Below are 12,836 nucleotides of genomic sequence, written 5' to 3' on the forward strand. Positions count from 1 at the left end.
TGGATTCTTGTAACTTTAATTATTTAACAGTTTACAAGGCACAATTATGTATAGTGACAGAGCTCCAATGAATGTGGCTTTGCTATAATACAAAATGAGAGTATTAAAGTTTCACATAGCAATTTAGTGGGAAACATCACAATTTATACAGTAGAACCATCAAGTACATCTGTAATGCCCAAGGATTAAATACCACAGAATAGCATACGCCTGCTCCATTATATCTTTCATACCAGGCATTTAAAAACATGTATATATTGCATTGGTAATCAGGCCCAAACTAAATCAAATCAATTTATTTAATAATGCTGACCTCGAAGATACATACAATATACAGCTCAATCAGGATGTGGATTGGATTTACATAATGTTGGAAAGCTTTCTGTAATTTATGTAAGAAGCAGAGGTTTAGGTAAATAAGTTAATCAATACAAAGATTGTAGTTTTTCCACAGCTGCTGAATTGCGTTGTTAGAAAGGCAAACTGCAATTATTGTGGAGATTATCAAGCCATCAGTGAAGTTATGTCAAAAAACTTCTTTATGGTCAAGAAGAGCTAGTAAGCTTTTCTAACAGTATTAATTTTGGTTTTAAGTTTAAAGTAAAAGGAGGTAGTGCGGTAAGGTTCAACCCAATTCTACTGATGCCTGATACATGTGCAAGTGGCCGATGGGTCGTCTTGTAATGAGATATTTGAATGGGATCCATTTCCATTAGAATGTGTGTATAAGACAACATCAACTGGTCCCCAGGTTTAACATCTTCCCTTTTGTCATACCTGTAAGGAGTATGCAGTAGATTTATTTGCATTCTTTTCAGAACACACTAAACTTCTGCTAGTTATCTGCATAGACATGTACTATCAAAAACAACATAAAAGGAACAAAAAGATTCTCAGTCTAATTCTCATTATGCTTCATTATGTGAGCCACAGAAATAAGTAATAATGTTTAAAGGAAGTCAAACATTGCATTAGCAACTCTTCCTGCTGCTACTAGGGTAGTCCATAGAGATCTGTGAGCTGCTCATAGTATATTTCCTCTCTGCCCCTCTATTTGAAAGCTGTGGAGAAAAGGTTTACAGTGAGGCCTATGATTTGCAGGGGAGGGGGAGTGGGCTAGCTTTCATTAGGGTCTGACTTATTTCTGGGAGAACTGGGATAGGCTGCAGAAGGGGCACTCTCCCATTGCTGGCAGGCAGTTGCAGTGGGGGCCCCACATCATGATGGTGCTGAATCATCTTTCCCCTGATAAAATGAAGAATTGCCTACTGGTTAGGGCTCTAGTGTAGGACTTGGGAGTCCCTGCGTTCCATTCCCAGCTCTGCCACAGGCTTCCTGTGTGACCATGGGGCCAGAGTTACAAAGGCATTTAGGTGCCTGAAGATGCAGATTGGTACTTGGCATGATTTACAGAAATGCCTACGCATGCATGTGAAGCGCCTAACCTGCTGAGGTACTTATGTAAATTATACTTGGGCCTAGATCTTCAAAGACATTTAGATGCCTAACTCTCAGTGAAATCAACAGGAGTTAGGTACCTAAATACCTTTGAGGATCTAGGCCACATTGCCTATCTACATCTTTAGACACCTAAATATCTTTGGTGATCTGGCCACTTGTTGCGTCATTCCTCAGTTCCCCATCTGTACAATGGAGATGACAGCTCACCACACAGGGCTGTTGGGAAGATAAATACATTAAAGGAGGATAGATAGAAACATAGCATGCCCGTGAAAATATAATAGCCCTAAGGGAATGCTATTTTTTAAAGTAAATGATTCAGGTTAAATCATAGCCTTCACGAGACTGTGTACCATGATGCATTAGGTTCCACATAGTGGGAAGATAAGAAATATTTATATTTTCATATTATATGTGTATCTTTTCCATTGTACATAAATGATTCATAAAGATAAATCTTTTAGCTCATTTCTAAAGTTATGTTTAAGTTATCAATTTGCGTCCCTTGTGTAATTAGAGTTCCCACTTCTACACCTTGCAACAATGCAGCAAGGAAGAAGGAATGAACAAACTTCCTTATGTGTCAACTTATATGTCCGCCAATCCATCTAAGTTGTTTCTTCCCTGGTGGGATCTCTAAAGTTGCCAGTTGTGGATTAGCAAGAGGAAGGGCCTTAATTCCAGAATGAAAGTTTCCAAAACTCTAACACTAAAACTCAGCTCTGATCAATCTGTCTAACTTATTTTTGACATGAAATAATCAGCCTCATCTTTGCTGAGGCTGAATCAAATTAATGAGCATTGAGCTGATGAGAAAAACTGTCAGGAAATACATTTGTCCTCTAGCAACTGCTTGTCTCTCAGTATTCACCTCTGAGATGCAACTCTCAGTGATGGAGAAGTCAAGAGGGGCAAGGATAACAAAAGTTAATAGAAACAGAACCTTCATTCCAGCAAAATCTCATTACGAACGCTAATTTCAAAGATGATGCCACAGCATGAAGCACATTCTGTAGAATCCCAAGAAGCCTGTAAATATACTGTGTAATGGTACATTAATGTAGGCAAACTACATATTTATCATCTCTCCTAAGAAACCACCTTTTAGGGACTAGGCAGTTTAAGGACTATCAGATCCAGCTACCATTTGAGATGGGACATCTGGTGGAGAGAACATGACATCTGGCCAACAGCCTTGCCAATTCCAATCCCATAGTCTCTCTCTGGGCTAGTAAAAGAGCTATCATTATGATGCAAGCTTTCCTGAATATTATTTTAAAATGATACCTTATGCTCATACAGCACCTTTCATCCTGTTTCAAAGAATTCATGCTAATGGAGGAAAGGCAAACAAGATTATAGACCCATCCAGTGTTAGAATCTCCATAAAGTTTCTTTCAGTCTCTCTTTGAAGGCAGATAATGGAATTCCTGTATTTGTCTTGAGGCAAATAGAATATCTGGACATGCCACTTCAAAACACTGCTAGTTATACACTGCAGGTATCCTGATGAATCATCAGTCTGCTTAGCCACTCTATCCATAAATCTGATTATCCCTTTATGTCTACAGTCTGTGAAGACAGTAAATTATTTTCTACCCATCTGAAGGGCTCTTGCTTCCTCATGCCAGTGGGAAGGTCTGGAGCTACCCTGATTCTTTGCATTATTGTGCTATGTGATGAGAACCTGGTGCCAGTGTGTATGGTGGTCAGCTGCTGTTTATCCCTGACCTCTCCTGTGTTGATCCTTATGATGAATCAGCCTTTCCTTGAGGCACCTTTCTGATGAGCAAAGTGAGGGACAAACTGCCCCTCCATATGAGGCTGCAACATCTGTCAGAGTGACAAAATGCTATTACTTTTTTTTCCCCATCACATTATGACCTCACATTCTATGCTGCACCACCAATGGGAAGCAAAAACTGGTTAAAATTCATCAAAATTAGGCATCATATACAGAAAACGTAAAATAGTCCAGTCCAATAGTTCAGTAAAGTAGCTTGCTGAATAAACAAGAATTGGGGTACTCTAGTTACCATATCTGTCTTACCACATGGGGGGAACATTGTACAATTATTTCTGATAACTCATGATTTAGAGCTTCCTCCAGATCCCAACATGTGAAGAGCAGTCCAACATGAGAGTGGAACAGTTGTGAGGAAATGTCCCCTTTAACATAGTCAGTATTGTCATTAGATTGAGAAAAAGTAGCAACAATAAGTGGTGCCAAACTGGCTAACTTCTGCACTCCTGTCAAAAGCGAATTGTTTTTTCCTTCTCATTTTCCCTCCTCCCTGACCAAAAATCATGAGTTCTCAGATCACCCCAAGAACTAAATTACAACTTTTTTTTTTTAATATATATAATGCCTAGCACTATGGGGTCCTTGTACATAACATGGGCTCCTAGGCATTACAGTAACACAAGTAACAATAAGTCTGATCCTGAAAATCATGACCTGGGCCAAGTAGACCCCAGGCACAAGTAATTTGGGTATTATCTTAAATTCAGACCAAATTCTGCTCTTATTCTATCAATGGGAGTTTTTCTATTGCCTTGAATAGTTATAAGATCAAGTCCTTTGCACACCTTTTGCTGATATCTTTTGACTAAGCTTCCATTTTAAAATAAATGACCTAGACCATGATTGTGGAGATCACCTTGAGAATTGAAAGTGCACTGTAGTCTTTTTTAGCCTGCATGCTGAGAAACTGGAACACTGGTATCCAGAGATACTAACTTCCCCTATTCATCTTAATAGTGGGCCCCTTAAATGCCAAAATTGTTAACCACTTCGTTCCTGATGATCTGACCCAAATCACTCAGTAGATGTCCTCATCCATGGGCATCACTGTTGTGTTTGATATTCTATATGATGGAAAGGATATTCCACATAACTAAGGCTGTATTTGAACATGCGAATACCGGAACATTTTGTTACATTTTTTCATTTTAAGATATTTGCCGCTGTCCTTAAAAATCAGGATAAATGGTTATTTACAGTCTATTGTCATCAGCTGAAAAGTGATGGACTACCACAACGTGTTTTGCAAGATCCAGTGAAGTAAAGAAGGATTTTGAGGGTTATCTAGGACACATTTTTATCCAGTCACCCCAAAGGTTTAATAAGCTAAGAGATTTTTTGATTTTCCCTCTTGTGTCTTTAAATTATCTCTGGTACTTAAACAATAAATGGGCCAAGAAAAACAGAAAATAAAAAGCTTCACAGACGCTCCATGTTTGGTGGAGAATTCCTACAGACTTTACCAAAATTCCCTGAAGATTTGGATTGTCCCTGATTATGACTTAACACATACACTGTGTAAGAATCAGTGCCCATCAGGCTTGCCAGCATGCATGCACACAAGAAGGAAAAACAATGTTTACTGTCTTGACAAAAACCCCTTGCTCATGACATACCTCCAATTCGAGTTGACTTCCAAAAATCGAGAAATTCCAGTCTGTGCAGCAGCCACATCAATGTGGACAGAGACATCTACAACAAAAACAATACTATTTCAAAATGCTTGTAACTACAGTACACCTCTAAGTGACTAATTAGCTAAATAACCATAAAGATGCATGTAAATATTCCAAAATAAACAATATCTAATGTATTTATGAGAAATGTACAGCAAAGAGTCCTCAAAACTGAAGTTAGATGAACACTGCTTAATATTCGAACCAACTTTACATACCTGCTGTTGAAGGCACCAACTCATGTAATTTCTGTATTGCAACTCCTCCAGGGTAGTTGAAATGTGAAACATATAATGATGTTCCTGAATAAGCAGCATTAATAAGGAGATGTGTCATAACCAACAGTGATCCTAGTTTATATAGCCAGGATTTTTTGTAGTTATGCAAACTGTGAAGGGGTAAAAAAAAACAGAATGAAAATTAGCTGTTGATCATGTCTTTACATTTTGTAAGTACTGTAGTTATTGGGGCAGAACATTTTAAAAATAAAAAGTTTCACTGTTGGACAAAAGCAAGAGTGAGGATGTCTGCAAGTTCTATTATATTAATGAAAAAATTATAACACTGCATTTCTTTCCCCCAATTCTAAAGGAATTATTTTTAATGACAAATTAATAGTTACAATTACAACAAATAATAAAATATTCAGAATATAACCCTTTAACACTTCTGAGTTTTTAACTTTTAGCTATAGAAATAAACATACAATTCTCCAAAGCACTTTGGAATTTCACTTTAATTTGTTTATCTAAACAACTAAATTCAGTTCTTTAATATAAACACTATAGTTAAATGTTAGCACTAAGTAATCTCCTGAGTAAGGTAATAAACAGTACAGCTATACAGTGCTCCCTTTCTCTTGTGGGTGAAATTAACTGAATTATAACACTATGCTGGGGGTACAACTTGCTGCAGATATCTACTTATAACTTTCATTAATTGGAGTCACACGTTCATCAAGGAGAACAAAAACCTGTATTTATACAGCATATAAAATAAAATTTCTAATAAATCATTTTAATGATGGTCAGACAATAGCTATCCCATTTTATTTATAGTGTTGTAACAGTTCCGGCCTTAACTGATGACTTATTTAATAAATAATATTGTAACTATCTGGTTACAAGGCTAGGACTATGGGCCAAATTCTGGAACTGTAACAAAAGCTTTCCCAAACAGGTTCACATATGTATTGCAAAGAGAGTGCTAAACCAGTGGTTCTCAATCTTTTTTCATTTGCGGACCCCTGCAAATTTTCAAATGGAGGTGCAGACCGTTTGGAAATTTTGAATGGAGGCATGGACATCTTTGGAGATCTACTGCCTGTTGAATTCTATCAGTTTTCAGTCCACGTCTTTTGCAGACCCCTTAAACATAGCCCGACAACAGGTTGAGAACCACTGTGCTAAACTACTTCCATTTTCTGGCTGGCAGCTAGCAATCCAAAGCCCAGCCCTGCCCCCCATCTTACCCTGCTGGGTGCCCAAATAACATGTTCCTGGGGCACTGCTAGGTTAGAAGAAGGATGCTCATAAAAGAGTGGCCCATGCCCCATAGTCCAATCCTAGAGCACCCTACAGTGGCTCTTGCTTGGGAGAACCTTCAGAGCTTTGTGCTGAGCTAGTATAAGGCAGCCAACTTCCAACCTGTGCTGCCACTGCTGGCCACAATAATTCAGGTACAGAATCTGGCCCTATCACATGCCCTCCTTTGGCTAGCACATTACATTTAATCTCCCTTTCTCCTCTAAGTGACAAAAGAACTGACCAGCATCTTGTAAGCTACTACCAAGTTTTGAACTGAGAATAATCTTTTCAAGAAGCATTACTCTGAACTTACATTTGTGTGCAGCCTTTGGCAGCCACTATGTTGAAGATGGGGAAAGTGTATATGATAAACCGCAGCTCTTTATGTGGGAGAAAGGAATACAAAAAAATAAAACCCAGCGTTGGTAGAATTAATACCCGAGTCCTTTTGTCTGCTGCACCTAGAGGCACAAATATAATGCTGCATCCCAAAGCACGAGGCAGAGCTGAATAGAAATACCACAAGAAGGGAGAAGTCTTTAAGATGAAAAGGGAGTTAAGGATGTTATTGTTATCAGCAAATGTCTGGGTTAAAGTAACTTTATCCTTTCAGATATTCTGCCAAACTTTTGCAAGTATGCAATAAATTTATTTAGTTTACAGCTATCACATTGTTCCAAATTATTTCAAAGTAATTTGAAAACATCTTTTTTCTTTTTTTTTTTTTAAATGCTCCTGGACTTTATAGCTTCCCTTCTCCCCCACTCTTTGTACTCAGCTGCCCTTGCAATTGCAGTCAGTGACCCACTGGTCTTTTCCCACTCTCTTCCTATTGCAAACGCTGTGCTGGGAATGTTAAACAGTTAGACAATGAGAAGTGGGTAGCAAGTCAAACTGTTGCCGGAAAGGGAGCTGGATTCAAGGGGATAGAGAGATAAAATGCACTCCCATGAAAAGCCCTCTTCTCTTTTCAAGGTTAGAGACAATGAGGTAAGAGAGGAGGAGTCAAGGAGTGATTTTCAAATCAGGCCCTTAGCAGTAAATACAAAAAGGAAAGGGCAAATTGTAGAGGTTTTGTAAAGGAATAACTGCCTGGGGTGGTGGTGAGTTAATATGACACCAAGGCCTGGTCCACACTAACCCCCCATTTCGAACTAAGGTACGCAAATTCAGCTACGTTAATAATGTAGCTGAATTCGAAGTACCTTAGTTCGAACTTACCGTGGGTCCAGATGCGGCAGGCAGGCTCCCCCGTTGATGCCGCGTACACCTCTCGCCGAGCTGGAGTACCGGCGTCGACGGCGAGCACTTCTGGGATCGATCTGGGATCGATTTATCGCGTCTAGACAAGACGCGATAAATTGATCCCAGAAGATCGATTGCTTACCGCCGGACCCGGAGGTAAGTGTAGACCTACCGGAAGGCCGTGACTACATAGGAAAAGTTGTACCCTTAAAATATATATATCAGGGTTGTTCCACTGGTGCTACCAGCAGCAGGAGCTACACCATAGACAGGATTCAGATGTTTTTGCAACTGGATCACCTAACCCTACTCTTAGTCGCTGCCTGTATTACAGCTGCAACCGCTGTGGCCATCACTGCACTGGCGGGGAATGATGGGTTCTGTTTTTGCCAGTGTAGATGCAGCCCAAGGCCTAGGTGACAGGGAGGACAGTGGAATTCACAACCAAGAGGGAGAGAAGAGGGAAAAATAAGGCAGTGAAGAGATTCAAGGACAATGCAGGACTGCACAAAGAGCTTGATCCTGTGCCCATGGAAGTCAATGGAAAAGCTTTCTTTGACTTTAATGGGGCAGGAGCAGGCACCAAGAGGACAGGAGAGAGGTAGGTCTTGGAATTGGACCCCACAAGGTAAATTTCAACTGAATTCTGTCATTGATGCCAAACATTTCAATCATTCACAGCGGAGTCCCATGAATAAATCAATACAAATATTTAGTTTAGCTGACATAAGGCCATGTCTTTATTTTCTATATATACTTAAAGGATACTCCCCAGTTTGAACTTTTATTTAAAACTATATTATACCAAAGCACTTTCCCCTCTGGCCATAGAAGCTGCCTCCAAAACACAGAGTCCACAGCAACTGTTAGTCCTAGAAGAAGAAAAAAATATCTTAGACTGAGGAGCTCATCCAAGCTGAACATTTGCCTAAGAGATGAACATAGACTGGGACACCCTATAAGCCTGATCTAATGCCAATCAAAACCACTGGGATCCAGGTCAGACTCTGAGTCTTGTGCTGACATAGAAATGTGACAGGTGGTTGCACAGTTTGCATTTCATTGTAGAAATCACAGGCACAATTAGAGAGAGACTCATACTGTGTTCTTCCTCTATGTCCAGTGTGAACAACAGTCTGGACTGTGGGTCAGGAAGGATGTGGAGCAGGGAGTGGCTTCTCTCTGTAGCATCCTCCATCTCACAGTGCCATTAGGTAATGCAGAGTAAGTGAATGCTGATGTGCTCAGAATTATCTTACGCTGCTTCTCCTCTCCATGCTGCAACACCCTCCCCGCTGCCCCTAAAATGGCAGTGTATTGATGCAACCAACATCAGGCAGACTCTGAGAGCATGCTTTTTAAGAGAGCCATGTTGCCATGAGGAGGCTCAATAATCTACATACATATGCTCCAGCCCTCCACAGATGGCTTGAGACCCAGGCGATTTCACAGTCTTTCAGCAGTGACCAACACCTAATCTATTCAAATTAAAAAAATGAAATAATAAAGGATGGGAACATACCATCTACTAGGCAACTCAACTATCCCTAGAACCTGATTTGTGTAAGCCTCCCTCCTTCTGTCTTCCTCAATATCATCTTGTGTCACATCACATTACATCTCATTCCCGGTCTGAACTTGTTACGGGTGGTAGATTTCAGGTCATTTGATGGTAATGATGGCCAACCCCCCTGACCGTTTTGAGTGGGAAACTCCATCTCACCTTACCATAACAGCGCACTCTAGGAAACTTTGCAAGTTGAAACGTGCAGCATTTTCTGGCCACTACATTAGTTCCTTTTGTTTAGGAGACAATATGGTCCTAAGATTTTTGCTACATATCATGCATTTCTCCCAGAGTAAAATTTCACCAGTTTAATGAATACATTAGCTTTCTTGTGGTGAAAATAGAGGGAATTTATTCTTAACTTTCACTTTCTATTAAGTAAGTTTTACTGCATGCATATTTTTAAATAAAAGAAGACCTTAGAAAAAAGAGGAAATATTAGATACTAAATTAAATGAAAAAAAATTAGCACTTACCCAACCAAACAACGCCAGCAGCAACAGCATGGGAAAGCATCTTTAAAATGGAGATTCTTTTACTTAGTAATGTCACCAGAAGCATGAGGCCTAAGAAGATACAGAGCTCTGATCTAAAAACAATAATTGCCAGTGCTGAGAACCAAATAAATGGTCCGTGCTTTTGCTGTATCCAAGATGTAAGTGCTAAGAGAACTGTAAAAAGATATAAAAACACTATATTAACCACTGGACATCTTTAAGGTTTTTTTAATTCAAGTATTTCCTCCCATTTTGGGTCCTATTCAGTATTCCTACTGCGGCAAAGCTTTCACTGAAGCCAGAGAAAGGTATTCAGAATGGGGCCCTTTGTAAAGTACTCTAGTTTGATGCACTAGCTAACTAGGAACCGATGTATCACAAAGGAAGGAGTCTGGAATCCCTCCCCAGAGAGTATATTTAACGAGTGACATGAACAACTCTACTCGTGACAGGGTACTGAAAGCTTTTCTGAATCTAAGTGGTATGGTAATTACTATTATAATTTATTCAGTGACAGCTAGTGTGCTTGTTATTCTCATGACCTATGCATATCTTGCATTAATGCTAATGGCACTCAAATCCAAGCATCAAGAAGAAAATGCACCCTGCGTCTCCTAAGAACAAGGAAATATGAATACATTTGGGTGGCTAGTTGCACATGTATCACATCTCTATACACTATGGGTTCTCTACTTTTTTCATAGTGCAGGCCACATCCTAACACAGATCATATTGTGGACCAGTCATGATCACAGCTCAGTGGTTTGAGCACTGGCTTGCTAAACCCAGGGTTGTGAGTTCAATCCTTGAGGGGGCCACTTGGGGATCTGGGGCAAAACCAGTACTTGGTACTGCTAGTGAATGCAGGGGGCTGGACTCGATGACCTTTCAAGGTCCCTTCCAGTTCTAGGATTTAAATAAATTAATGGAGATATCCTATGTGGAAATTACAGCAATTGCTTATATGAAAGACTAATAGTAGAAAAGTATTTTAGGAGTCTCAGCACCTTGTACAGTGCTTTGAAAAGGTTATTGCTGTACAGTAGTCACCTGATGATTCAATGTGTTTTTATTCTGTTCTATATAGGTTCTTATACTGCCCTCATCTGAGCACCTTCCAGTAGTGCATTAAGTAACACGACTAATATCTGCCACATGTGTCTGGTTGTTTCTCCCATCTTCTCTCCAGGGGGAGAATTGTGTGTGCAGTGGAATCTTCTGGTTTGGGGGATTTTTTATTTTTCAAATGCATTTAGATCAAGTCAAAGAAGAGCATATTGCACTTGGGGAGGGAAGTGGTGACGTTTCTGATGGTCCTTATTTCGGAAGAGAGTTCATTGCATAGTCTTGGACTGGCCCCTTAGGTAGCTGTCTCCTGCACAGACTAGCTTTACCTTTACTACAGATTATTAAACTGCAAGAATGTCCAGAGACTGTGCAATGGCCGCATGTTTTATAAATAAAATAAATGTAGTCAAATCTCTACTTAATCAAAGTCACTTGGTAAACTCCCTATATATTCAACTTAAATACAACTTGGTTTAACAAATTATTTTAACACATATGCTATAAAACATACAACCACAGTTCTCCAGATTCCTTGCCACACAGTCCAGCCATCAAGCATATATACATTAACTTGGTCTGACTGCATTAATTTGTCCATATGCCAGGAGCCACCCTGTGGCTCTTCAGAAGTTAATATGCGGCTCCTTGTATAGGCACCGACTCCGGGACTGGCGCTACAGGCGCCAACTTTCCAGTGTGCCAGGGGGGGCTTTCTGCTCAATCCCTGGCTCTGCTCTGCCCCCTCTCCATCCTTTCCCACCACCTCCTCTGAGCCTGCTGAGCCCTCGCTCCTCCTCCTTCTCCCCCTCCCCCCCAGAGCCTCCTGCACACCATGAAACAGCTGATCGGGAGGTGCGGGGAGGGAGGGGGAGGCGCTGATTGGCGGGGCTGCCGGTGGGCGGGAGGCGCTGGGTGCAGGAGGAGCTGATGGAGGGGCTGCTGATGTATTACTGTGGCTCTTTGGCAATGTACATTGGTAAATTCTGGCTCCTTCTCAGGCTCAGGTTGGCTACCCCTGCCATATGCATTCACTATCAATAATAATAGAAATAATTTCAAAATATAAATGACATCCTCAAAATAAATGCTTACCAACAGGAAGTGCGAACATATTCGGAAGTGTTCGAGTGCAATAAAACATTAGATGAAACTGCGTAACAGTTATTAGACAGAAGATCGTTGATACAGTTGATCCAAACTGCTTTCTAACTTCTTTCTTTAATTTCCATAGTGCATAAATCACACTAAGCCCCAGACTTCCTCGGACTTTTGTGAGGAAAAAAAAAGTATAGATAAGAAAGCAATGTCAGGTTGCTTATTGATGGAGGCAACAACAAAGAGGAATGTTAAGAAATATTAAATTACTATTGCACAAATACAAAGAATATTTTAAGTAGTGCAATATTTAAAAGATAGGGTAAGGAGTGTATAAAGAAACAGGCAAATTATGTTACAATACAATATTTTAGATCAGACTTAAAAGAAAAAAGTATCCAAGGTAGTGTTTCCAATGCAATCCATCCTTGTTTGATGGAGACTCAATATCGAAGGGGTTGAGTTCTGTGAATGATGTTATGTGGGGTGGTGTAGCAGGGTGGTCTGCCCCTTTAAGGGCCTGCGGAGCCAGGGAGCAGCAAGCCCTGGTCAAAGGAGAAGCCCAGAAGACAGGTGCTGGGAGTGACCAAATCCAGCTAAGCAGCAGCCAATGATTGGCCCTGATTCCTAGCAGGAAGATATAAGTGAGGACCCAGCTCATTCAGAGAAGGAGGACCAAGAGAGACAAACACTTCCCTGGTCCCCAGCCCCCAGGGTATGGGTGGGTGTGGCTGACTGTCTAGCAGGTAGACAGACCCACCAGACTACCGGTAGACGCTGGTATGTCTAAATAAAACACAATATATGCAGAAAATCTTGGAAGTGAATTCTGAATTTCCTTCCCCCATTCCCTCAGTTTTCTGTTAGAACTCTGTTACTTTAGTATAACTTTATTTG

The 12,836-nt window shown here is 40.4% G+C and overlaps 1 protein-coding gene across 8 annotated transcripts in view; it reads right to left on the bottom strand.

Annotated features, from left to right (window-relative positions):
- ALG12 (ALG12 alpha-1,6-mannosyltransferase) overlaps positions 1-12,836 on the bottom strand; it is a 22,968-nt gene continuing 10,132 nt past the window's right edge. For 5 of the 8 annotated variants that reach the window (XM_024109382.3, XM_005286093.5, XM_042844364.2 and 2 more), the window contains exons 4-10: positions 11,937-12,110; positions 9,756-9,950; positions 8,481-8,584; positions 6,781-7,004; positions 5,160-5,329; positions 4,882-4,957; positions 1-777 (exon numbers count right to left, since the gene is read on the bottom strand). In XM_024109382.3, the coding sequence (XP_023965150.2) occupies positions 546-777; positions 4,882-4,957; positions 5,160-5,329; positions 6,781-7,004; positions 8,481-8,584; positions 9,756-9,950; positions 11,937-12,110 (1,175 nt within the window). In that variant the 3' untranslated portion in view covers positions 1-545. Of the gene's footprint in view, positions 1,062-4,881; positions 4,958-5,159; positions 5,330-6,780; positions 7,005-8,480; positions 8,585-9,755; positions 9,951-11,936; positions 12,111-12,836 lie in introns of all 8 variants that reach the window. The other 3 variants (XM_008173013.4, XM_065554940.1, XM_065554935.1) reach the window with 3 other exon arrangements.

This window comes from Chrysemys picta, chromosome 1, assembly GCF_011386835.1.
Source record: "Chrysemys picta bellii isolate R12L10 chromosome 1, ASM1138683v2, whole genome shotgun sequence".
Taxonomy (NCBI): Eukaryota; Metazoa; Chordata; order Testudines; family Emydidae; genus Chrysemys; species Chrysemys picta.